We start from the raw sequence: 27,429 nt of genomic DNA on the forward strand, positions 1-27,429 counted from the left end.
CGCGGGCAGCGGGGGCGCGCAGGCGCAGCGGCGGGCGGGGGGGGCCGGCCGGGGGACACGGGGCAGGGCGGGGAGCGCCGGTGCGCGGCCCCGTGGGTGCGCTCCGGGCGCCGGGGATGCGGAGGGGCAGCGCGGGAGGGACCCACGGGGAGAGGCATCTGTCGCCGTCACCCCTCTCGCTGAGCTATTTCGAGGGCTGCGGAGTGACGCGTCCCTCGGGAGCAGCGCCTTGCCCGACCCGCCCGCTCGGGGAGGGCGGGGGTGTCCCCCGGGGAGCGCCGGGGCGGTAACTCCGGCGCTGGCGGCTTGTCGCCGCCGGGAGCGGTGGGTGAGTCACGGGGGTGGGAAGGAAGGAGGGACGGAAGAGGGCGGGCGCCGCCCCCCGCCCCGTCTCCGGGCGCTGCTGATCTCCTTGGGGCTGCGGGCAGATCCCCGGCTGCCCCCGCCGCGGTGCGGGCCCCTGGCCGGGACCGAGGGAGTGCCTTAGGGGCTCCGGGAGAGCTGTGAGCAGCCAGGTGCTCGGCAGTGCCTCCGGTCCGGGGAGCCCCGCCGGCGCCAAGGGAGCGGGGGATCGCTCCTCAAGGGAACTTCGGCTCCTGGCAGGCAGCATGGGGGTCGCCTGGCTTGTCCGCTGGGTTTAGCATGGAGAAGACGGTCTGGTACCATTTAGATGATCAATTCCCAAAGACATGATCTGGCCTTTCACTCGATCCTTAGGGGGAAAAAAATTGGCTAGCCTTAGCTGTGACCTTTTTCCTTCCATACGAGCAGTGATTAATACTGAGGTTTCATCCATGCTAATGCACTCCAAATTTACTTCATATAAATCTTGTAATTATGGACTGTTCCTAACCAATTAATGGCGAAGATCTCTGTTCTCGTTTTTTTTGGCAATTTGTTAGGGTTTGGGGTTTTTTTTCCACAGCAATTGAGTCTGCTCTTTCTGCTCACAGCCTTGGAGCAGTAACTCCAGAGCCATTTCATAGCATAATCTGTTCAGGAGAATGCTCTGTTTCCTATCTGACTGATTTTTTTTTTCTCCCTGATCCAGTTGATGTGCTCCCTCAGCTACTGCTCTAGAGGGTTTAAAGCCACTGTGCTGCTCCCTTCTCCCAAGACAAAATTGGCAATGTTCTGGCTTAATTCATCTTGGTCTTCCAGGCAAGATTTGTGTCTTGTTAGGCAAGAACTTAATTTGGCTTTTCTATTATCTTTTTTCTTTTCTTCTTTTTAAGACTAATGGAAGACTAGCATTTCTAGGAAGAGAGAGGGATAGAATCACATTTCCATTGCAAATAGGTATGCATTCTTATGCTTTCATGCAGCTTATTTTGGCTTTCCTGTTGGTGCTGCACCTGTGACCTGTGCCATCCTTTCTTAGGCTTTGGGGTGAAATCAAGGACACTTCCTTTCAGCCCAGTTTACTATTCAAGGCTGTTAAAATATCTCCCATCTTAAGGACCCTAGGAGAGCTGGGAAGAAATCTTTGGATTTGGTGCAGTTCAAAATACAGCAACTTTGGCAGTAACTTCTTTTACTATGATTATTTCTCACTGTGGATTATGCTGCTGGTGATGAGAGTGGCCAAGCTCATGTGTGGCTCTGAGCTGCTTGTGTCTTTCCAGCAGTTCATTATTAGACCTCTAGCAGTGGTGCTGGGTCTCATGACCTGCATCAAGACTGTTCTGGTACAGGTTCTACTGTTAAATCTGAATCCCTCCTGTCAGAGGGAGAAAACCAGCAGATGCCACAGAGGCCACATTGCTGGGTTACTGGCAATGCAGCTGCATGCCAGTCCCTGTTACACAGTAAAACATTTGGACTATCAGAGAGGCTTGGTTCACAGTTATTTTCTCTCTACAGAGATATTTTGGGACACCTTCTGTCCCCTCAGGTCCCCAAAGAAAATTAAAGGTATCTTGTACAGCTCCTAAGGTAAGCAAGACTGGTTGCTGGAAGAGTAGTAATTGTCTCCCTAAGGTGGTGGGATTCAAGTTGTAGGCTGCAGTGCTGCTTAAGCAAATCATGCCTTGGGATTAGTAGTTTTATTTGGGAGTAATGTTGACTGAGGGTGTGATGATGGCCTTTAATTAGCTTCCTTTTAAATTTCTGAGACAGGCACATTGTTCAGACATGCCATATTCCCTCTGTTTGTATGTTGACCATCCTAATAAAATCATAATCACTTCTATGTGTAAAACATCATGCATATTCTTGGGGAACATCCGAAAAATGGGAAACTTCTGGAGTGGTTCCTTTTTCAAAGGGCTGGAAAAGAGGCATTTTGGAGTCCTTGTCATACCAAGAAAATGTCATGGTGAAAGGCAGCCTGTAGCATGAAGACGTTGCCTAAATCCTGGAAGGGCATTTGTTATTTTTATGTTTTGTTGCCAGTAAATGAAGAGAGATCGTTGAAAAGGCCATGTTCATTCATGGTGGTAGTAATAAACCAGCATGGATTCTGTGAGGGAGAAACTGTGAAAATTGCAAGCTGTAGGCATGCTGTAACTGTCTTGCCAATGCAGGAGGAAAGTGAGACTGAAGCAGCTGGCCCCACTCTACCTCTAGTTCCCTCAGCCCTGGTAATTATCACTGATGGAAGAATCCCACAATAAAAAACTTATACACAGTTCCAATGGGATTTATACAAGGAAACTAATTTACTGTACTTTTCTGTATGCCTTTTGCTGTTATCTTTGAGGCCATTTGGAGCATTCAGTCCTTCCCACTCCTATGCATCTTATATTAGATCCATATTAGATCTGCTATAGGTCAGAATCACGGCCAGGTGCATGCTGTCTGTGGTAGGCATTGGTACTTTGCTGCTGGGAGCAGGCCAATTTGATTAATACTGAGAAAGATTCTTTCAAACACAGGTAATCAACCCAAGCCTTAAGTGTGCATCAGTCTCTTGATGTGAGAGTCATAATGGCTGGTACTGCCATCAGAGTTGCATTTATAAATCTATGTGGGAGAATGGCTGCAAAGGAGCAAACCCCAGTGATATTAGTGCTTATGCTCATTACTGACAGAGCTGACACAGCTGAGCAGAGAGACAGAGTGAGGCTGCCACTGAAAATAGATGCATCTTTAATTTTTTTTTTTAATATGTTGGGCAAAGTGATGCCCCATGCACAGTCCAAATGAGCCAGTTCTACCTTTTCTTCTGAGTCAAGATGAATGATTTCAGAAAGATTCTGGATGGAGAAGTACTCTTGCTGTCCTCATGATGTAAAAGATTCCACCTGCTTCCATACAGGTTTGTGTATCTTGTACATCCATGAGGAAGCATGAGTGTATATGTATGCCTAAGAATATTTTGTTTTCTCATCTTCAGAGAATAGGTGTTGCCCATTTGGGAACAAATAAGGTAGTACTGTAGGTGCAGATTTACTTTACATTTGAATGCTAAGTCAATAAACTGAAAATCAAATATAAGTGTAAAAATATACCTAAACCCCCTGCCCCCCGTCCTAAACTTCAGGCTTGAATGGAAGTTGCTGCATTAATCGCCTTCAAGCAGGTCTGAGAACTAAAACTGATAGTTTAACTTTTTTTTTTTAAATCGTCTTTCTCCTCCATATGGAATTATTTTCACAAAGAAAATTTCCAGATCTTAATCAGTCCAGGTCCTAATGATATAGGGAAATTTTTTTGAGCTTCCTTTAGAATATAGTTCTGTAGCCTTTTCAATTGTCATTAAACGCTTCCCCCCGTATTTAAGTCATGTTTTCCATTTCCTTAATTTAATTCTACTGCATATCATTAAAACATATTTTTTTAATACAGCATTTGAGTTTCAATTTATCTTTTAATATTTGTGTCTTCTTTTTTTTGGCCATGTTCTCTACATTCAACTCACTTGCTTTTTGATACAAATAAAATGTTATTGCTTACTTGTCTTGTATACATAACAGCATATATTGTTGGGGGGTTTTGTTTTGTCCTGTACGGTTTTTTTACTAGTTTCAATGCAGGGGGGTTTGACCCTAATGTTTTTTTCCCTCTTCCTGAAATTCTTACCAAAGGTAAGATTGGTCTTATAATTCAGGTAACCTAGGTAAACAGAAGACTTTTTTAATGTATATTCTAGGACTTGAATGAGGATGCCTATTTTTCCAAGATTAGCAGAGGCAACTGCCTTTCCTTTGAAACTAGCACCTTTTAGAAGCCTGCGCATTGGGTTCCCTAGCACTAGAACAGAGTGAAAGTACATTTCTCTGCAGAACAATGACCTCTAAAAGAAGTGGCATTCTGGCTTCTCTTGGCCCATCTTCAAAGACGGCCTCTTTTTCATTGTCCATCCATTGGGAAACCCAGAGGATAGCCTTTGAAGCTTCCTAGGGATTTTTGTATTCCCCACTACCCCTCCAGTCATCCAAATCCCTTGCTGTTTCCTGGCTTGGGAGTTGGAACCACAGTGAAGAACAGTGTACCGTCCAGAGGAAGAACAGTTAATGTGGAAATGCAAGGAAATGGGTACAACAGGAGTTTGATAGAGCTTGTTTTCTAACTGTGCAGACTGAATGCAGGTACTGGGAGACAGAACTTCATGACTACTTAGATACTTCAAATAAAGTTATGATGGCAGTGTACAGTATGATTATTTTCATATAAAAAACCTGATCTCTTTGAGGTCATCTGACTGTCAGCAGAATTTGGTCAGTTAATGATGGAGAGGTTGCAAGGCACCTGAATAGAAGGTAAGGATATTTTTGTCATTAAATAAATTGTCTTGGATACAAGCTTTTTCTTTACTATTGCTGATTGAAAGGTCTTCTCGACTATGTACTGTCTTCATATGTATTTAAGGGTGTTTAAGAGAGCAAGAGCTCTCCTATTTGGTCCCATGGAGTAATATTAAATATAATATGGAAAATTAAACTTTTCAAAATTACAGTTGCAATAAGGTAGCACACATGAGAATTCAAATAGATTTACAATTCTTTATCCTTCCTGATGTTCCTTTCACTTAAGTTAGGGTTCTAGTCAAGAACAAAACCCTGTCTCAGCTCTGGGCCTTTAAATTTATTCTGTGTCCCGAGTACCTACGGTGGTGCACCAAGATCCAAAGGGAATAGAAAACACCCTCTAACATAAACACCCTATAGCATACAATAAGGTCTTCCCTTCCCTTCCCTTCCCTTCCCTTCCCTTCCCTTCCCTTCCCTTCCCTTCCCTTCCCTTCCCTTCCCTTCCCTTCCCTTCCCTTCCCTTCCCTTCCCTTCCCTTCCCTTCCCTTCCCTTCCCTTCCCTTCCCTTCCCTTCCCTTCCCTTCCCTTCCCTTCCCTTCCCTTCCCTTCCCTTCCCTTCCCTTCCCTTCCCTTCCCTTCCCTTCCCTTCCCTCACCCACCTCATTTTCCATACTTGAGATGCTGGTGGCAGCAGCCCATTTGATTACTGAACCCACCAGAATGCCCAGGAAAATACCAGTACAGACTTCTCAGCTTCCCACTAGTCCCCCACATCGTGAACACAGGAGTCCTCTGCATTTACTAAACCAACACGTTTAAGGAGACCTGCTTGTTATGCCAGGGCAAAAAAAAAAAAAATCTCTTGCCAGAATGGCCAGAGATAATACTTAGGTCTATTGGAAGTTTGAGAAAGATCATTTGTAGCAATCTGTTCTGGTTTGGGGGGTTAATGAATCCTCCGCACAAATACCTGCAAAATGTTGCCATGCAGGCTTTCCTCAGGGTGACAGAAACAGATCTATGATACTATTGCTCCGCAACACCACTTTTAAATTATTTTTGGGGAGGTTGTTACAGCCCTCCAAGGGAAACCTCCCTGGGGCATGGATGCCTTGCCTGTACCCTAAGCAATCCCCTGTCACTGTTCAGTGATTGCTTTTGTTCATTCCTCCAAGCATTCCTTCTTGCCTTCACTACCAAGTTTCATTAGCCCTGGAAATCATATCCTTCCTGAAGTGCTGGACCTTCCTGCACATTTCATAGCATAGCAACGTAACTCCATTACCATGGATCCCAGACACAAGCGTGCAGAATTTATCTCACTAATCAAGCAGCTAAGGGACACCAGTTTCAGCTACAGTCAGCTTGGATTATAAAGCACTTACAGCTAAAACGTGGTCTACAAACACTTCCCAGGGAGGCAAAGCAACGAGCAAGGGTTTTCGGTTTTTTGTGGTTTGTTTGGTTTGGGGTTTTTTAACAGCAAATGTAATGTGTATAGCCTTGGTAAACAGACAGAAATATTCATTAATCCATAAGCTGTTTCCCACTGAGGTATCATACCTGCAGGTGGTATTTGAGAGCTGGGAGTCCTTTCTTTATAATATTGCCTCATTTTAGAGGCTTTTTGTCCAACTTTTATTCTGAATGTGATTATTATGCATTGCCATCTTTTGCCCAAAATCAAAATACACTCTAAAATAAAGATGTACTCAGTTGCTCCCTGCAAAGCAGCTGGCTGATGATTGATGTTGAATGGAATATGGACCAGTTGATCTTTTTCCACTTAGCAGTTAATGAAAACTTAATCAAATCTCAACTAGTAGCTAATTGGAAATCTCTACAAAAGCCATCTACAAAGCACAGACATAGGTCTCCCAGAATACAATTAACCAAATAAAGCCTCTCATCCAGAGAGGAAATCTGTCATCAGTATTTCATGCCTTCAAGGACCTATATCAAGGTGTTTGGGACTGTTGCTGAGCATGTAATTCAAAAGATGCAATTAAAATGAAGTGAGAGGATTTTTTTCGTTTCTACTTTTATGCACCCATTGAAGCCCTGATATAAGGCATATTTGTCATAGAAAACTTTAGTGGGTATCACAGTGAGCAGATCTGTCCTGCACCAATTTGCAGAAAAAATAGTGTCTTGTTTTATAAATATTTCAAATGAGAAGGAAGAACACTTAAAACACAGCTTTGAAAATTGCAAAAGGATAATTCTTACTGAGTTAGAGACTATAAAAGCCTTTCTTATTAGGAAAAATTTAGAATTGACTTGAGACCAGCTGATAGCAAACCTTGAATTACAAGACTTTTTTCATAACAAGTCTTCACCAAGCAGTGCTATTTTTGTCAGTGATGAGTTTTTTTGTTGTTGGATATGGCTTTCAGTTTCATGGTGTTGCAATCGGAAAGCCTTGAACGTTTCAGGATCAGTTCTAATATTTTCCTGTTGGTAAGCTCTTTTTAAGGCAACATACCATTTATGGTTATTTTCCAAACATGGGGCCAAAATAAAAAGTCCAAGAAAGCCCATCCCATAATTCATATTGACAGTAAGTGTATGCTTCTCCAGGTTTGGCAGAGTGATTGTGTGTGTACACCAGTCGTGTGATAAGTGTGACATTTTCTCTGAGTTTCTCCTGGTCATTTTCTCTTTCAAGGTATTTCTATTTTCTGCTAGCCTGTTTTCTTAAAAACTTGACACTGATACATGCATTTCTGTTTTCTGGTTTGTGCGACTTGTGAATAAAGCTAGCAGTGATTTATATGACTGGAGTCTTGCAGAATGAAATGTAACAATGAAAAGGTGACAAAAAAACAGGCTTTTAACTATTCTGTCCATTCCATTACCTTTCAGGGTTTCCAAGATGGTTTTTTTAAAATTTATTTTCTTTGACCAATTCTTTTTTTTTTTTCATGTCTTCCATTTCAGGTCCTTTTTATCTTCTCTTTCAGAAAAAGTTACAATATGTTCTTCTTGACATTTCTGCTTAGTTATGGCTTATCTGCTTAGATATGGCTCTCCTCAGCTGGCCAAGAGGAAAAAAGCCAAAACTACTAATTTGCCCTGACAAATGTTTTCACTCTTTGTTTTTTCAATGACTGGTTGTGCTGCATCCTGGACTTCTGCAACAGCTAATAAGTAACTCCTGTTGCCAGAATAACTCCTGATTCCAAAGGTTGACAGATACCATTTGAACTCTCATTTCAGAGGTAAATGACAGCCCTTTAACCCAATTACAGTCCCGTGTGGCATAATTGGACTCATTTGTGATCCTTCACCAACTGGCTACTGCAGTTAATTTATGAAAAATGGGACAGTATTCATTTTTCAAGGGGAATTAGAGTCTCTTATGCTTTAATTTATACATTGTTTAGAATGCTTCAGACTGTTTCTACCTTAGTACCAATTTCTCCTTTTCTGCATCTGCTCATTGTTTCCTAATTCCCTTTTACTATACTGAAATCTATTACTTTTGTGTTAATATGCTTTACAGTAGTTTTCACTGAGACATTTGGAGTTTTTACATTTGTCACATCATCCCTCTAATTAATACAGCAAATTTTACCATAATGTCAATTGCTTTGTGGAGTATATAACTGTAATTGTGACCATCATCTAAGTCTGTTCCTTATTGCACTGCTAGTAATGCAGCAGACCACTGCTACTTGCATCAAACTTTCCTGTAATTCAGACACTGTAGTGAATTCCTTCCCAACTGGCAATAAGAAAGTCTTACACAGCTCTTTCTCTGCTTGAGTTCTCTGTTTTCTGGATTGTGAAATTATCCTTTGCATAATTCAAGAACTGCTTCATGATCTCTGTTTGGCAGAATTTGTTACCCAACAGATGTCTGGACAGCTAATGACCTCTGTAAGTACAGCCCTGTGATTTCTTGCTAATGATGGTCCAAGAATTTTTAATCTATTCTGCTACAAGTCAGCACTTGAGCAGCATGTCACCTCTTATTATAAAACAAAAGCATAAAGTGTGTATAAATTTTCTTTTCAGAATTATGTCTAGTCAGAAGTGGTATTTTTCCCTCACTTTCTTCTGAGTCTTTGTTCATGTATGTGTACATGCAATGCACAGATGCACATAGTTCCATATTTTTCCTTGGCCAAAATCAAAGGACATGAATGAAAACCCCTGAAATCAATCAAAATATAGTTTCAGAGAAAAAGTACTCTCATAAATACATGTCATAACTCACATTACACACCTTTAAGTTAGGGAAAAGGCAGATACCTAAAAAGATCTATGGTAGCAAAGCCTTTTTGACTGTCACTTTTACACATATGGCAAATGTAGTCTTACAAGAGGATTTGAAGGCACTGGAGTGATGTGTTCACAGTATGAAATCATGCTGCAGCTGCACAACCATTCCTTCTTTCCTCTTCCCCATTCAGATCAGGTTCTGCCTATCCCTGCATAGGAAAGTTGTCCTGGATTCTCTTCTGGATTGTTTTTTTTTTCTGTTCGGTTATCGGCACTTGTGAGAGGAAAATTGTCAGGCAGGATTGTATCAAAGAGGAGGTAAGAGAGACCCTAACATCTGGCACTCATCTCCCAGAGGAGGGAGTCAAGGAATTGAATGCTGATTGATACAGGTCCAGTCAGACATCCTGTGGAAATATTCTGCAAGCCAGGTGCTGAAGTCCCTAGAACATAAATCTGCACAGTGAAGTGCTTGAGAGGATGGCTTGTGCTTCAATGTGTGCCACTGTGAGGGAGAGAAATAAGGCTGCCTGCATACAAGTGCTCCTCTAGTAGTCAAGGTCCTGGCAGCTGCCAGGGACTCTCTCCACATAGCTCCTTAAGTGCCAGGAAGTTTGCTTGATGCCCCACTGGTACCTGCTTCTGCAATGGAAGAGTTGGTGTGTCCAAACTGCTGGATTGGAAGGTCCCAAAACCCTGGAGAAAGGTTTATCAACTGGATCTACACTGGTAAGGTTCAGAAGCCAATGCTCTTGTATTCTATGCAGAGCTCTTGCAATTGATGTATAGGCAGATTACTTGGCAATTTTAGCATGAAGCCTCTAGGAACCTCTGAGATGGTACATGGATCTGGCTTGGAGAACAGCATGGAGCAGGAGTAATTTCCTCAAAAGAGATTTTACATCATCGCTTTTGGGTAAAGAAGAAAACCTAGTTCTGCAGTGCAAAGTTGGACACACAGTTTGGCCTCAGAACCCAAAGAACAATGTCTAGTCTGTTTTCTGAGCTAGACAGCTGGAGAAGGTACCTGAATTTCTTGCTACAGTTTTGGTCTTGGTCCCTCTAGCTTTGGCAAAAGGTTTCTTTTTCAGCTTGGTGAGGATTTTTTTTTTTTTTTTTTGGTTGGTTGGTTGGTTTTTTATTTGCTTGTTTTGTTGGGGTTTTTTTTGGGGTTGGTTGGTTTTTTTGGTGGGGGGAGTTTGAGGATTTTTGTTTATTTGTTTAATTTAAGTAGGTGCCTACATGCATATCTACTTCTGGTTTTCTTCAGACAGAGAAACCTGTTTCTAACACTCATTCAGTACAGTTGAAAGAATCTTTACATGTTCTTAATTACTACCCGTCCTCTTCTCCAGTGTCTTCTCATTTGAACACTTTGGGAGATATGGCCAATTCTTATTATTTCTTGTCATGGTCACTGGAAAATAACTTGCCTTAGTTCCCTCCTGTTACTGGGAACTGATCTAACATGCCAGACAAGTCATTTTGATTTCAAGAGCATCGCTTGACTATTATGGAGTTTTTGGAGCACCTTTATCTTTTGATACTGATACCTGGTTTAGAGCCTCTGTGTGAAAATTGTTCAGTGCTCATATTAAGCATACAATACAGAGGCTATTCTGGGGCTCATTAGTATGAATTTTGTGGGCTAATAAAAACTACTGAGAGTGTAACTTTTTTCTCTCCTCTTTTCCAGATGGAGACTCACAGGCTTTCTTTGTCTTCCCATTTGGAATTTCCTTGTGCACTTTCAGAGCTACAAGCTGTACACTCGTCAGTTCCTTAGTCTTCACAGAAGTATTTCTACTATTTTGTCAGATGATATTTTTATACAAGGAGGTCACTGAGTTACAGATGAGGACACGACTGAATAATTGGTTTTGCCCTCCAAATACATGTGACCTCTTGTCTCTAGAGCATTTCCCCTTTTACAATAAAGTGTATTTCTCCCACTTTCATGAATTTTAACATTTGGTGGATGTCCTACAGTGGGGAGTGCTTTTACACCCACTCCTGTCCCAGAAGTCTCCCTAAAGCAGCTAAACTTGACTCAGATATGGTTCTCTCTTCAAAATCAAAGGGCACTCTGTAGATTGTGACAGTAAACATATGGGCCTACTACAATGCAAGATGTTCAAAGCAATCAGACATTCTGGCTGCAATCTATCTAGAGTAAAAATTATCAGGAGTGGCCAGGAAGTAATCAGGATCAAATGCTCTACAACACCATCCATGATAATGTCCATCTAAATGTGGCATTACTGGGATGTCTATATGTGCTCACAGGCTGAGGAACCTCTCACCATAGTGATGGCCAGAAATGGTGACTTGCCTGCTAAAGAGAAGGTAGCACATAATGTTGGCACAGAATAAGACATGCAAAGGTTTGATTAGACAATCTGGGATTATTTTTTAACTCAAAATGGCCCTGCAGCAGTGAGTCATAAATCCCTGTATACACTGAAACTTCTGCAATTTTGCTCTCAAGCTGCTTCTTGGGACTTCTTTGCAGAAATAATTTTCTACAGGAGGGATGAGTTCAGCTGCCCTCCTTTAGGAGCCACAAGCTTTTAAAGCAGTCTTTTGTCACAGGTTGGAGTTGAGAAAACTGGCAGCTTAGCAAAGATTCCACCTATTTTTTAGGGCCTCAGATGCTTTGTACAATATGGAGCTTTTCACATAATTGCAGTAAGGGGTAAAAATGGCTTGACTTCAAGAAAACTTCCCAGCTCCAAAAACCTTCTATTAAAATGTATATATTAAAATTATGCCAGAGCTTTGTTAGCAGTAGCATTGCTAGGATCTTTTAGCCATAAGTTGTATCAGACTTCTTGTATTTTTTAATTATTCCTTCATTCCTTCTTGAAAGGTATTTTCAATATTAACAAGCAATAAATATTTTTATATTTTTAATTTTAGTTTATATTTTAATAGTAGTTTTCTTGGTTTTCTCGGTTTTCTCTTTGTACACTCAGATTATAGAATCACAGAATGGTTTGGGTTTGAAGGGACCTTAAAGATCACTGAGTTCCAACCCTCCTGCCATGGGCAGGGACACCCTCCACTACACCAGGTTGCTCAGAGCCACATCCATCCTGATCTTGAACACTTCCAGGGATGGAGCAACATGTTTGTGCCTGAACAACATGTTAGTGCCTCACCACCTTCCTTGCAAAAAGTTTCTTCTTATGCCTAATCTAAACCTACTTTCCTTCATTTTAAAACCCTTGCCACTTGTCAGGCCACCACAAGCCTTTGTAAAAAGTCTCTCTGTCTTTCTTACAGGCTGCCTTTATATATTGAAAGACTGCAATGTTTCCCTGGCACCTTCTCTTCTCCAGGCTGAACAGCTCCCAGCTGTCTCTGCCTTTCTTCATAGGAGAGGTGTTCCAGCCCTCTGACCATTTTTGTGGTTCTCCTCTGGACCAGCTTTAAGAGGTCCATGTCCTTCCTGTGCTGGGGATGGCAAAGCTGGATGCAGCACTCCAGGTGGGGTCTCACAAGGGCAGAGCAGAATCACCTCCCTGCACCTGCTGGCCACACTACTCTTGTTGCAGCTCTGGTCTTCTGGGCTGTGAGTGCACATGGCTGTGTCATACCCAATTTTCCACTCACCAGTATTCCCAAGATCTCTGCAAGACTGCTCTCTATCCATTTATCCTCTGGCTTGTATTGGTAATACACTGATCTGGCTACAGGACCTTGCACTTGGCTTTCTTGAACTTTGTGAAGTTTCAGATGGTTGAAAGCATTTTGTCAATATAACAACATCTACTGTAGACCCATGTGTAATAAAAGTGAGAAAATTTTAAAAAAAAACCCAAAAGCCAAATGTACAAAAATTATTGTAAGAAGTTGTTCCTTGATATTCCCTGGATATGTTCTTAATTGCACACTTTAGATGGTAGAAAAGGAAATACTTCAAAGCTTTCATATAGTTCATGCATAATGTAAGACAAATTTATTTACTTTTCATGCAGGTTACATAGGTGATTTCAATGCATTTTCCAGATACAAAATTGTGTTTGGTGATGATACTTTATGATTCTTCAATATCACAGAGGGAAGATTTAGGAAAGAAAAAAAAAATGTTTAAAGATGTTTACGTCTTTAGTCCTTAGGCCTAGAAAAAAAAAAGAGAATAATGAGCTTAGAAGAATTAGTGGTCAGAATGTTCTACCAAAAAGACAGTGAATTAAATTACAGAGTTTTTTTTATAGAAAGTTGGGAGCCCAAAATGTGAGTAACAGTATAGCAGGATCAATGAGGACAAAGAAAACAGCAATAAGACTGCATACAATGCCAGAACTGCTTATGGGGCAAAATGTATGAGCCAGGAGTTCTCAGTTGCAGCCCACACACTGACACAGCATCATTTTTTTGTTCTCACATGTTCACAGTCAGTTACAAAGCCAACAGCACTTGCATGGCAGCTAAAAATGGGTATATATTTTCTCGAGAAGGTGCTACACAGTGGAACTGCCATGTTTATTTTCTAATGCTAATCTTTCTCTCCATAACATTGACTCAGAGCAGATTCAAGCTCTGTTTATCATAGATCCTAATTTTCTCAATGGCCACATAAATCAAAACTAATTAAATTTAGAAAAAAACTGTCACAATGAGCATGTAGGGCTTGGTAATAGAAATGTGATAGGTGGTACACTATTAATTGTGTGACTGATAAAGACCTGGCACAAAATAAAGAGCAGTGATTAAATTTGAAGGTGCATTTCTGTAACAAGTTTCATATTTTTAGGCAAGATGGACAAGTACATTTTCCACAGAATATTTTGGTACTTCATGAGGTTTGCCTTCCTATATAAAGAGCCCATCTATATTTGTTTCCCACAGTCTTCCAAGAATGATGTAGCATCTGAAATTAAAAATACCTTTCAGTAACTATCTTATGAAGGCTGTCACTGATGACAAAATAGGAGAAGATGAGAATTTTAAGCATGCATTTTTGCAGTTGCATGAAAATGCAGGTCTAGAAGAAATTGTAAATTGCATATATTGTAAAGCTGGAAAACATTTAGTTTACAAATGAACAGAGAAGAAAAGCATGAGAGAGAGTAAAACACGGTATTCAATGACTATTGAGAGTCAAGTCTACTTGTTGAGAAATGTTTTTTAGCTATTTTATATGGTTATCTGTTGTGTATCTAAGTTCTTTGATTTTGCATTGGTGATTAAGGAAGAGGCCTCAGAAGCCAAAATCTGGCTTGCTGTCAACAGAGCAATTTTAAATTTCAGCACTGAATCAGCCAAAGGGCAATTTTGCTTCCACACTAGTTCCCTTCTTGCAGGATGGCTCAAAAAGCTCAAAATGGCTCAGAAGGGTATGGATAGTTTGGGCCTAGCAACTAATCACCATAAACCAGTTTTTTTTTTTTTTCTTTTTATTAGAGGCCTCTTTTCATGACTTTTACTCTTATTACTGTTGTGCACTTTGTAAAAGGCTGTTCTTCATACCACCCACAAAAAGACCAATCTGTTTATTAAATTGTCCTATGCCTACTCAGTGGCCCAAGAGCTTCACAGTTTCAGCTGAAATGTATGAGAGATGTTACTTACATTGCCAGATCATGTAATGGTCATAATTATGCAGAAAAATACAATTACACCAAAACAGAACACGTTGCTGTGCTTTTCAGTCAAAGGATTTCACCTCATCTTGTAACCAGAGTAACAACTTTGCAGAACAGGAGAATCTGTAAATACAGGGCTGACAGCAGAGCTGGGAACCTTCAGCTCCTTCCTCTCTGGGCCACTCTTTCCATCTGCAGGTCAGGGTTCTCTCTGCTTGTCTAAACTGTTACACAAGATGTGATTACCTACTTTTTAAAACAACTTTAGTATGTAAAACTTAGAAGAATCTCACACTTTTATGTCAAAATAAATAGACACAAAAAACCAATCCCAAACCCAAGCAACCAAACAGAAGATGGAGCCAGAGAGAAACTTTTAAAGCAAATTGCCAGAGAAGATGGGGAATTCGGTTTGCTCCAACTCCTGAACTCCAAACAAGACTGCAGGTAAGGAATTGGAGAAAGTCCTTGGAGACTCTGCTGCAGTATGAGGGCATGGAAAGAGGCTCCATTGTGTATGAACACATCAGTTGGAACCAGCACAGCTGCTTCCCCGGGGTGTTCTGTCCTCACCCTGTGTGTGAATAACATGAGCCATGTAAAACTGCTGCTTGGAGGCAGAGAGCCTAATTTTGCTCTACTCCAATCAAAAGAATGAAAGAAAGTCAGCCTGCCTCAAGAACAGAAAGGCCAAAACTAACAGAGGGATGGATGTGTCATTTACCGTGATGTCACACCAGAATGCAGAGTAAGAGAAATGACGCTAAGAACCAAAGATGAGGTAATATGAATTCGATATAAAGTAAGCTGCATTTTTCAGCTTGATTTTCATTCTGTCTTACTGGTGGATACACTCTTCCAAGAAAGTTCACATAATCCAAGCATACCTACTAGACAAGAAATAGAATCTTTAAATTATGTCATCATGTACTTTTTGCATTTTCTTTCAAAGAGCAAATACCAGAGGAATATTTTATAATTCTTAATCCCACAACATTTTTTAATGAAGAAAAGTAATTGAATAAGCTTGCTTTTCTTACCTTCAGATTCAGATACTAAGTTGTCCTGCTTTCAGTACGAGCAGAATTTTTAATCCATGCAATCTGACCTGAAAGCTATGACAGAAAATGAGAAAAAGATATTCTAGGAAGTGTTTATGAGATTTATTTACTTGATTTTTTTCTTTTCAGTTATATGGGGAAACACTTTTCTAAACTACCTTAGTTTTGCTTCTGTAAATTCTCATTAAACTTGATATCTACAGCAATTCTAACTTTGTCTGAACTGTCATACAAGACATGTTACCAACTTTGTCATTATAGGAAAATTGTTTTTTAAAAGTTGTTTATTGTTTTGTGTGACAGTGGTAGACGGGGGAGAACAGTCAGGTCTTCTTGGCAATTTCCATGCATTTTCCAGCATCACAATACTCTTTAAGCCTGTTGGAGAGAGTGCAAGAGGAAGGTCCAGGTTCCTACCTTGAAATCTTTCTATTTCTTCTCCTCTCCCCAGGTTTCCATACATTATTTTTTCTTCCATCAGTCATAGCAAAATTGCTTTTGTGTGCCATAATTCCTCAACCCTATTTCTGCATATCATCAGGGAGAGTCGAGCACTGACCTCAAGTTTGCACACCTGGTAAAATGATGTACTAGACCTCAGGACACCTTTCTATTATTCAAGTACTTTCCCAGTCTTGCAGAGGAAATCACCATTACAGATAAGCTTTAAAAAAATGCCCTCAAGAATTTTATCATGAATAGCCACTGGAATTCTGGAATCTCTCTTGCATTGTGTAGTATTTTTTTTTCTCCCCTTCCTTTCTCCCCAAAGGAAACTTACTTCCAAAGATCAACTATTTATATAAAGCATATATTTGACTTTGTCATATTAACATTTAACTTCAGTCCAAAATGTATGCTTGCCTTTCAGTGTTTTTTTCTAAACAGTGTCTTAAACCTTGAAGGAGTAGTTGGACCTGGAACTGTTTAAGGGTATAAGAGAGACAAGATAATAGGGAAGAGTTATGTTTCAGTAGGCAACAGAAACAACTCCTTCCAGTCCCATGACCCACACCTTTGCCTATCAAGACACTAATTTTCTCAACTACTTTCTTCCTTGAAAACCTTTTTGGAAAATGGATTCTGGATCTCCCAAGAGCCTGCAGACTGCTGTCTCCAGCATATGCTCAGCCCCTGTTTATCTGGCAGTGATCCAAAATGCCTAATCTTGAGAGCAAACTACTGCTGGTCAGTAGACCTTACCAGATTTCAGTTCAAAAGACATTTTTAGATATATTCTGAAAACTAAAAAGTATATAAATCTTCAGAGAGTACCTCATACCTCATCAATCAAGTAGTGAGACAAGCATTTCTACCTGTAGGTCTAGCCTAGGACTGCAGGATCATCCACAGCAGAAAGAAGGGGGGTCTTTGACTCTTCAGTAGTAGCTCCCTTCCAAGAATGATGAGGAAGAAATATTATCTAGTCCAATCACACATCCTCAGGGAAATAGTTTGAGACTGCAGATTCTGTAGAATCTGCAAATTCTACATATATCCTGTAATCCAGCTGTTGCTGACCAGACCTTTCCTTTTACAGTACACTTGTGGACCTGTCACGTTTAGTTGAGAAAGCTTAAATGTCTTGTTGTGGTCCTGCAGACACTGATTGTTTATTTAGGAGAGAGCAGATAAGAGATTACTAAACATGGTGAAATTTCATTTCTGTCACAAGGAATTGACTTTATCTTTCCTCTGTTGCCTCTGTCTACTACATAGACAACAGAAGTGTGAGTGGGCAATCAAGATTTGTCCTATTGCAGGCGCTGCTGTATTCTACTCCTGGAAAAAAAAAATTAATTTTTTCATACATGAATTTTTTTTTTTCCTTTTCCTCCCCAGGAAAACCACAGTTCGTTGGGCTTAGTGTGGGTAAATTTAAAGTTGCAGCTGAAATAGCACTTTCCAATCTGCTGACAACTTCTGCAATGTAGGACAGCAGTTCAGACATTGAGCATGATTTTCCAGAATGTTTCGAGACAGATTATGAAAGTTTGGCATATGCCTCAGGAGGAAGCTGTCTTTTCACTGGTTTCAGCACAGAGCTTTGGGCAAGTGATCTTTCTCGGAGCTCAATGAATCTGTCAGGAAAAGCGAGTGAAAAGAAGAACGAGCTGCTGGAAGTCTGCTGCGTTTCCCTTAGGAATAAGCTTTCTGAAAGAGAATTTCTGCTGGCGCCGCGGTGCAGCCCCGCCTGCCAGCGTCCCTGTCTAATGCAGCAGCAGAAATCCCATTTCCTTCAGTCCCAGGAAAAACTAAGATAGGAAAATGTAAACAGAGGGATGCAGATACTTTCGCTCAACATTCCGCTTAATCTTTACCCGCGTTGGGTTTTTTTCGCCCGGCGCCCACAGCAGTGTGGGACGGACCGCACGGAGCCGTAGGGTGCCGGCAGTCCATAACCGGGCACGGCTCAGCGAGGGACGCGCTCCCCGGGCTGTCCCTGGGGCGAGCCCGCGGCCGGGCAGGGCAGCCCTGGCAGGAGAGGTGCGCTCACAGCTCCTCCGGAGCGCAGCTTTCCCTTCGCCAAGGCGCAGCTCTGCAGGCCCGCTCTGCGAGATGGCGGCGGGCAGCCGCCATTTCCCGCCCCTCCGGGCGCCGCGCCCCGCCCGGCCCGGCCCGGCCCTGCCCTGCCCGCTCGGGGGCGGTGCCGCCGCCGCGCTGTCCCTGCTGTCCCTGCTGTCCCTGCTTCCCAGGGAGAGCCCGGCTCCGGCAAGTCCCTCCTCCGCCTCGGCACTGCGGGCCGCCTCCCTCCCTCCCCCGGTCGTAGCCTCCTCCGGCGGCAGCGGCGGTGCCCGCCGGCCCCATGGCGGCGGAGCCCCAGCCCAAGGCGCTGACTCGCAAGCCCCTCCTGCTCAACAAAGTGGAGGGCTCGCAGGAGGTGGTGAACATGGCAGCGATAGTGCCCAAGGAGGACGGGGTCATCAGCGTCTCCGAAGACAGGTACCGGGGAGCGGGTGTCCAGCGGGGCCGCGGCGGTGGTCTGTCACCTCCCACCACTGCTGCCGGTGATGGTGGCACTGCTGGGCCCGCGATGCGGGTCCTGGATGGTGGTTCCCCATCACCAGCACCAGCGGGAGGTGGTGGTCCCGCCGGCGAGGGATGGTGGAGGCAGACCACCAGCATCCCGGTGCGACTGTAGGCTCCACCACCCGGAGCCCGGGCAAGCGTCAAGGTGGCGGTCCGACATGGGGACACTGCTTTAGGCAGACACATCATGTCCCCCTGGAGCAGGGGTCTCCAGCGGAGTGTCCCACTCCTCCTCCAACACTGTGTGGGTCAGGACAGTGACCGGGCTGGAGCGCCGCGGAAACTCGCAGGACTTGAGTGACTTTTCTTAGCGTGGGTAAAATGGGATTTGAGATCCCCTTCATCACGAGGATTGCCGGGGAGTCTGTGGAGATCTTTCACCTTGCCTAAAGATTGTCGTGGCACTGGCTGAAATAGTAGTTTTGGTTCCCGTTTCCCCTCTCCAAACGTTTCCTGGTAATTGTTTAAAAATACCGTGTATCAGCGATAAGATCTTGGAGTTAAATCCCACGTTGAAAAGCTGCCAATGAGGAAAATGCTTTCAGGCCCTTTAGCAGGGCTTTGCAGGGACTGGGGCTGCCCAGGGGCAACTCTGTCTCTTCTGAAAGAGCTCAAACTTGATTCAGCCCTGCAGCTGGAGAGCTTCAAAATTCTATCTTGAAAATCTTTTATTTCAAAATAAGTGCTTATTTTTCTTGCAGTGCTCATAAATAGTTATTTTAGCCAGGGTTTCTTTGCAGGTCAGGTGTACTGTGTAACCTGTGTTCTAAGATAGAGAGACACATGTTGTTGACCAGCATGTCAATATGTTTTGATACTTAAGGGCGCTTGGATGGACTGTTTCTCATGGATGCCTGTTCTGTTAAGTGTCTGCTTTTATGTCTCTCCAGGCTTTCTGAAAAACTGACAGTATTTTCTTTCATCTTTGTCCTCACTGTGACTTAGTTTTCAGCTGTCAAATATGTGTAAATTTAAGATAATTTCAATTCAGCTAAGCTGAGGTCTCCAAGTGAACTCTCATGCCTGCCTGCAAGAGGAGCTGAGCTACTTAAAACAAGTGTACGGTCGAAGAAACTTTAAGAGAGTTTTACATTGTTATATGCTCACAATTTTATTGTCTTCATATTTTTTATATATTTAAAGTTTTGTTGACTAAAGCTTGAACTTATTTGGGCTCATTATAGCTTGTTAGGCTTACTTAGCGAATTCTTTTTATCTGTAAGAAGGTATTACTGAAATTTATTTCCTCTCATATAGATGTCTCTCTCAATCTCTGCATCTTCCTTCACCGTAGCAAAAATAATAACTTTAGTTGTTGATGACACGTTGATGCCCCAGGTTGATATTTCTGTGTAGGGAAGGGGATTGCTGAGGCATCTTTATTTTCACTAGTAACTGAGATGTCAGTTTCAAGAAACAAGCAGTGAAGAAGAAGCCAGGGGAAAGTCTGGAGGTTGCCAGGCTATTTTCTGTTTAAGAAAATTGACCAGGTAATGTGCCTGCTTATGGGACTTGTTTGCAGCATCCTTGACATGCTACAAGCTATGATCCTGCCTTTTATTTCTTTAGGCATGAAGATGTTGGTTGATGGGTCTTTCATTTTCTTCTTGCATTAGCATTTTTATTGTAATTAAAAGGTTAAGGGTTTAAAACTGACTTGGAAGGAATAGCAGGTTGGGAGTCTAGTATGCAGGCTTTAGGCTACCTGGGGTGAAAGCATAATTTGTCAGACTTTCAATACCCGTGTATTATGATTAGGCTTGTGCAGATCCTTATGGGCACCTTTTCCTGTTTGGACCTGCCTTCTCCTGTCAGTGTTGACATGGTTGTTTAATGGCCATGGAATGTGGAGGGCTTTTAGAGCTTCCCAGAAACTGTTAAGGATAGTTATGGAGATGTTATCTGTCCCATTACTTGTTAACTAAATAAGTGAGTTTTGTCCACATTTCCCTGTGATATGCACTGCTCATATGAGGAAAATATTCTGAAACCTCTACAGAGAACTTCAGCTGGAATTGCCGTCTCCAGCAATTGCTTCAGGCTGGGACATCGTCTGTACGTGAAGGAGGAATTGTTTTGCTGGTGAATGGTTGAACACATTATTATTGAAGCTGTTGGTAGTCTTTGCATGTGCAACAGCTAGGTGCCACTTTAAAGGTTTTCTTTGCTGCATGATGTGGCCCTATACACCTAAACCTTTAAAAGCAGGAGCTAGCTTGGTCTCTGGTCCCAATTTCGTATGGCACTAGCGGTGTTATCTGGTTTTAAAAGACACAAAAGTGGTTTTAGCTACAGCTTGCAGTAGTAATGTGTTATATAGCCCTGCGTGTTTGTAGCACATACATGCATATATTTTAAGAAATAAAATGAAAACTATGTAATAATAGGGAGTGTGGTTATTCCTCATAAAGAAAGACAAAGCCGGGGGAAAGAAGAAATTGGGGTGGGAAGTGGGGAGGCAAAGCGTGTTTACATTTTTAACTAGATTCTCAAAACTTTGTATACCAAACAGGGTTGGAGTTCCTTTTTAGTATGTGTCATTTGTACAGGTCATGCTCATAGATTTTATCTTCTGAATCCTGGTCACTTGTGATAATTGAGTGATGTTCATTGTGTCCTAATCTTAGTGGATTTTCTAATTCTATATCTGGGCAAAATAGACTGAGCCTGTATCTACAGTACAGCTGGTATGCATTGGAGGGGTAAGATATTTTGTGGTTTTCTTCTAAGAAAAAGGATGCACCTGTCTAGACAGGTGGGAGTTAAAATAGTGGCAAAATTTGATATCCAGGAATGTATAAATCTAATGCAGGATGACTCTGAGAAGTTACTAGCTTTCCTCCATGCTCTTTCCCTGCCAGCAAACACATGGAATCAGCATACATATATAGCCAAACATGTAGAGTCTTGAGTGATCCATAGCAGTGTATGCTCATGTGAAGCTAGAGTGGGATTTTCCTAATGTGCACAGCTGATCCTAAGCTGTTATCAGCTTCCTCAATATTAAAAGCATGCACTGCCATTTCAAAATTGCAAATTTTGAATTTGCAAAGACAACAAATTCTTGTCTTTTGTTGTCTTCAGAGGGAGACGTGGGTGTTGGGCATGTCTGAAAAGTAGGTCACTGGCATGTCAAGTTCAGACATATCTAACTCCGTGCTCCAGAGAAGATTTAGTGTCATTAATCTTACCTGGGCATGAGATACAGTGGGACAAGTGCACTAACTGGCCCAGCTTTCAGTGCAAGCAGTTCTGCTCAGTGCTGGCACACTCGTGTGTTTCTCAGGAGCCTGCCAGTGCTGTGAGTGCCAATTCAGCTGGGCTTCGATGTGCTGATCGTGTGTCACCCATGTGCTGATCGTATGTCACTGTGCAAGACTGACAGGAGGGGCTGGGTGTCATGGTGGTGAACCTGCACTTTGCTAATAGCCCTCTTTTTACCCCTAGCTGGATTGTGAGTGAGGAAAACTTCCACAGAAGCTGGTGTAAACATCTTTCCTGGTAAATACGAACTCTGCTCTGTGCCCTCTTGTGGATCAGAGTTCTGTACTCACTTCCATGCTACAGACCTTCTAAACATAGGTGTTGCAGTCAAGAACTGTTCTTGAACTATTCACAAGAAGTGAAAGTTTTCACAGTCAGCTGAAAATTGTCATAGTCCTTTTATTTCAAAAAAATGAACATTCTAGTCTCCTGGTGACAAGATCTAGGAGAAAAATATTTATCCCTTTTTCCCACAGATTTTTTTATTTTATTTAATTTTTCTTTTGTATTAAGGGAGTAGAGACCTTTGTCTTCTCCATTACTTTGTGTTATCTTAAGCTCTTTTTGAACTCAGTTGTCTCAGCTTCTTCATGTGGCTCACTGTATAAACAGTGAGCCCAGACTGCTTATCTTATTAGTGTCTTCATCTCACATAGAGAAAACTGTGTAGAGCTTGTATTGATAGGTTTGGTTTACAGTTTGAGTGTTTTAAATACAGATGTGCACTTCAGTTGTTGTCCAAGGCCTGTGTTCTGGATGTGCTAATGAGCAGGTTTTTTAGGGGGCATGACAACTTAATGTCCATCTTGTGTAAATGAAAATCTTTTTGCTAAACTAACAGTGGACTAAGAATGGGAATATGCATATGTGACAAGAAATGTGAGAGTTGTCTGGTTTTGTGGTGACAAGACTTCTAACATGGAAAACTGTGATCTTTCCGCCCTCAAGTATATCAAAAGCAATCTTTTTCTCCTTGTGGTTTTTGTGTCCAGATCTAGAACATTGAGCATACAGTATCATAGTTCATGCCTGTGAAAAAGTTCTAATGGAAAGGTGGGATTCTTCACACAGTGCTGTATTCAAGCAGGGTGCAAGGAACCACAGATTCTTGGTAAACTGAGTTTCATTTCTCCTGTGGTGGAGTAGTAGAAAGTGATTGCTTTGCCCAGCAGTGTGGCTGCTCTTCAGGTCTGTAATTCTTATCTGAGCACAGGGTTACATCACTGGTGTCAGCTCTGCCTTGCATGTGGCTGTTGGTTCACGGCAGAAGTGCAGGTGCTGTGAGAACTGATTTTGATGCTGTCTGTGTGTATTTATCAGTCTAAGCCTGTAAGTTTCACACCCAGGTGATTGCAGCATGAGCAGTAGCTCAGGCAGGGCAGAAGGTGTGAATGCTCTTCACAAGTGTAAAAGGACTTGTTCCTGCCTGGAGGCTTTTTAAATTTTGATAAAAACATCAGTCACTAATACAATTCATATGAATTGAAAAGACCTAGTGCTGTAGATGCAATTTGGTTGCCCTTTTTGTGTGTGTGTGTGTTTTTTTAAACTGAATTTTTTAGATATGTCGTAATTTGACGAGTGTGTGTTTGGAATAAAGGTCAGGGTGGAGGTTAGTGCTGGCTGTTTGTGAAGAAGAAGCGGATGCTGGCAAGAGGCTTAAGAGAGAAGACAGGAGGTCCAAAAGAACTTGGAAACAAACATTATTGCAGATGTTGAAAAGTACTTGTTTTGTAGTTGACTAACATGTATCCTGTTGAGATGCCAAAATCTGAGATGAGCACACAAAATGTCTTGCTGAGTGCTTGTTTGGGGCGATAAACTCTGCTTACTAACTTGTGGGAGACCTCGCAATGTTGTACTTTTTAATTCTGTGCCACTTTCTGCCACCACTTCTTGAAGGTTGTCCGAGCTTGTGGATCCCTTGCTTTAAGATGCTCTCCTCCTGAGTGTCAGTTAAAGATTTAAAGCACAAGCATTTAGTCTCATCTCTCTGATCTGAGCTGTCCTGAAACTACTAGCTCATGTAGGTCAGTGCACAGATTGATGAAACTCCTTCAGCTGCATCACCTGTCGTACTGAGCTAAGGGCCCATGCGACAAAGTTCATGTTTTAACTGCAAGGCAATAGCTGCAAAACTGTGTTCTGATGTGACTTGGACCACAGCTTGTACAGCCCCAGCCTCAGCAGCACAGTTGGGCCGCGTGATAGAGTGGAACCTTAGGTGCTTAGGTGCTTGAGCCTTTCAAGTTAGAGGTGCAATGGCTTTTAATCCCCTCTCTGTTTTAGAGATTATTCCTTCTATAAAAAATGTGGGCGAATATATCTTATATTAGAAGCTTTATATGGAAAAACAAGAGCTGCTTAATACACCTTCTCTTTTCCTCCTGGTAGCCTCTTTTTCTGCCTGTTGCTGAACAGTGTTCTTGAGTGTCAGCAAGTTTTGGGATGATGCATCTGCTTCCCATACTAACCAGTTCTCATTTTTCTGCTTGTCTTCTCTGACCCCATCTTAATTTCACTGGCATCTGTTTACACAGAGACTGGATCTCTCATCAGTGGCTCCTGTCTGTCAGGCTTGGTGACCTCCCCCTGCAGTCTCTCAGTTCTGCAGCTGAACAGTCTTCTCGCCAAGAGGGGACTGCACAATGCCACCTCTGTGTGTGGCCTGTGGACCCTGGAAGAAAAACAAATACCAGTTATGGAGTTCATGCAGTCCAGAGATGGCATATAACTGAAAATACTCGGTTGCAGGAAACTTACTTGTTTTTCTCTTCAAGATAAAGATGACTAGAGGAGGCAGTGATGCTGCAACACCAAATGGCTGAAATACCTTAAACTAAAGGAACTGCAACAGTTTGGAAGCTACCGAGCTATTTAAGTAAGGCTGACCTTTCATTATGGGTCACTTAGCAGACTGAAGGTCTCAAATAGCATGTGACCATTGTAGTACAATGGAAATATGTCAGTAGCTTATTTGAGCTGCTTTACAGTATTTTGTTTACTGAGACAGACTCTTTTCTTTCCTTCTCTCCAGCTGCGCTGGTGATTCCATGGCATCTGCCAACACTGATCTGTGCATAGATTTCCCAGCAAGATCTTTTAGCTGTGTGGTACTGCATGGAAGAGAATTGCTCAAAAGTGGCACGAGTTTTGTAAAATGGTGTTTGTAACAGCCCTAAGAGAAGTCAGAAAAATACTTGGCAGCTCAGAGATCAAATGGAAAGGAGAGAGTAGGAGGGCATAATGCAGGTACTGTGTTGCTGCTTCTGTGGTCAGGAGCTCTAAAAGCTTCTTAAATGATGAGCAATGGCCTAAGGGGAGCAAGTGGCTTTTGTACAAGTGTCTTCTGTGCACCACTGTCTTCTGTGCACTGTAACCTCGCAGACACTGAAGGATTATTTACCTAAAACACTGCTTTGCTCTTTTTGCTTCATCACACTCTGGCCAAATGTGAGTGGATTTGTATAAAACTTCTGATATCTGCATGTATTTTTCCAGAGATCTGATAAGAATTGCAGCAGTCCATAATGCAGTCTGTTGCAAGACCAGAAGCAAGAAAAAAACCAGCTGTTTCCCTTCTGCATACAGTGTGAGGAGTGATGGATGCAGCCGTGCACTGCTGGATGTGGCAGGACAGGATGGGACACCATGGGAGGGAATAGGAGCAGCAGCCATGGAGTATTGAGGATGCACAGCAAGGTGCATCCTGTTCAGCAGAGCCTTGTTCTATACGGGGCATTTTAGGAAAGAGAAAATGAAACTTCGTTCTTTGTACTTCTGTGAGGTAAAGAAATTATGTAAATGGGAAAACTGTAAAACAATCATCCACACAGGATTGAAGGTACCCTTGCAAGCAGTTTTGATGAGTGGCTGGAGCAAGCCTGGAGAAGGAAAGGGTCAGTTTTGTGAAAGAAGAGCAGAAAAGGGCAAGTTTACCAGACAACCCTCCAGGCAGGGATCTTTACATAATCACAAAGCCATATGCATCTTTTGGGGTTCTTCATATGTCACAGTCCGCATGCCTGATGGCTTATAACTGCACATGAATAATGGCCAAAATTGATATTGGCCTATCAGAAAACAAATAATACATTTTACAAATTAGACTGTGCCAAAATTTGAGATGGACAAAATACTGCCTTCATTCTCATGAGAGGGAGAACAGTTGTGGAGGCCGGGCTGAAAAACGTGGTGTTTTAATTTTTCTCTTAGTCAGGCTGCAGGAAATAGCATTGTGTAACTAACCTTGGCCAGACTTTGAACATATGGGCTTTGCTTGTCACATCATGTTTATTCACTTAAATTAAGTTTTTCAGGGAACTCTTAAGGTTTGGAGCACTGAATCGAAGGTGATGCCAAAGCACAGTTCTGGGTAGAAAGAACTACTGTTCTGCTGCCAAGTTTGCTGCAAAGTTTTGTCTAATGTTGTCTTTTATTCTCCAAGTCCTGTACCATTCTCTCCTACTATGCGGTGAAAGTATCAGTGTACTTAGCAGGTTTTTGCAATAACAGTAGTGATCGATCAGCCCCAGAAAGCAATGCTTTTGACCTTTACAGGAATGTAATCATGGTTTCCTTAGGAGTGGAGTCCTGTGGAGAGAAATCTGAGAAAAGGCTGTCCTAATGTGAAGTGGCCTATTTTGCCATCAGGTTGAATTATCTGGATTCAGGTGATAGAACAAGTACAGTGCTTTGTCTTGAAAGGATATGGAGAGAAGATCCTTGCCCACATTGAGAACGTGAGAGATAATGAGATTTTTCACCTCTAGCTGTGAGTGCAAATGTGGCAAATTTACCTTTGGCTTCAAATTCATTTATAATAGCAAATAAAGGTTTAATTGTATTCTTAAGCAGGAGGTGCATCTGCTTTGTAGAACACTCTGGGGCCTTAAAGTTTGCACTCATTTTGCTTATATCCTTACTATATAATCTTCTTGATCCTGTTATTAATCAGTATCTTCTCATTCCCATACCCCATTCCTTTTTCCCATCCGATACAGAGAAATTCAGACTCTCCTCTCAGCTCTGTGTTTTTCTAGAGCAAATGTGGGCTGTGGAGTCATCCAATCTGCAGTTCAAATTGACATTTCAAAGGCTTCATGTTTTGCAGCACCATGTGCATTCCGTCGGATAGAATAAAAGTAGGATTCCAAGGAGATGCTTTCAGCTTTTATGGCAGGTGGCCTGTGGTCCAGCCTAACTTTTGCTGCATGCACAATTGATTAAAGGCAGCTGTGGCATTTTGATGGCAGTGGAGGTCCTCTACATGTCTTGTCTGGATTTAGGATTCGTGCCTCGGCTTCACTCACTCTTTCAGCAGCTCCACCAACAATAAGCAGTTGTCAAAGGATGATTGCCCTTCTGCAGTTACTGGAAGTCTAGCAGGAAAGGTCATGCCTGTGCTGTTCTCCAGCATCAGGCATGATACCCTTGTGCCTGTTCTTGTCATGTTGGTCCCATTGCTTCAGACTCCTGTGGCACTCGATCAGGCCGCAGCATAGCCTGCTTTCTCATGGCCAGGAGCTTAATGGGAGGTGAAAGGGTTTTTGCTGAATAGTC

At 42.3% G+C, this 27,429-nt stretch overlaps 1 protein-coding gene and 2 long non-coding RNA genes across 4 annotated transcripts in view; 2 read left to right on the forward strand and 1 right to left on the reverse strand.

The window, feature by feature from the left end:
- The first annotated feature begins 8 nt into the window (after positions 1–8).
- Positions 9–13,643, forward strand: LOC115495315 (uncharacterized). Its single transcript, XR_005980464.2, has 4 exons — positions 9–328; positions 1,236–4,703; positions 7,838–12,069; positions 12,207–13,643. It is a non-coding gene; the product is annotated as an uncharacterized lncRNA (long non-coding RNA).
- LOC115495316 (uncharacterized) lies at positions 12,860–19,050 on the reverse strand. The gene is made up of 3 exons (XR_003960528.4): positions 18,521–19,050; positions 15,553–15,627; positions 12,860–13,797 (listed from the first exon to the last, which is right to left on the reverse strand). It is a non-coding gene; the product is annotated as an uncharacterized lncRNA (long non-coding RNA).
- The window catches only part of WDFY2 (WD repeat and FYVE domain containing 2), a 65,155-nt gene continuing 55,928 nt past the window's right edge, over positions 18,203–27,429 (forward strand). The window contains exon 1 of one of the 2 annotated variants that reach the window (XM_002197781.6): positions 18,203–18,516. In XM_002197781.6, the coding sequence (XP_002197817.1) occupies positions 18,380–18,516 (137 nt within the window). In that variant the 5' untranslated portion in view covers positions 18,203–18,379. The remainder of the gene's footprint in view (positions 18,517–27,429) is intronic. The other variant, XM_030273210.4, reaches the window with a different exon arrangement.

This window comes from Taeniopygia guttata, chromosome 1 (genome assembly GCF_048771995.1).
Source record: "Taeniopygia guttata chromosome 1, bTaeGut7.mat, whole genome shotgun sequence".
In the NCBI taxonomy this organism is placed as follows: Eukaryota; Metazoa; Chordata; class Aves; order Passeriformes; family Estrildidae; genus Taeniopygia; species Taeniopygia guttata.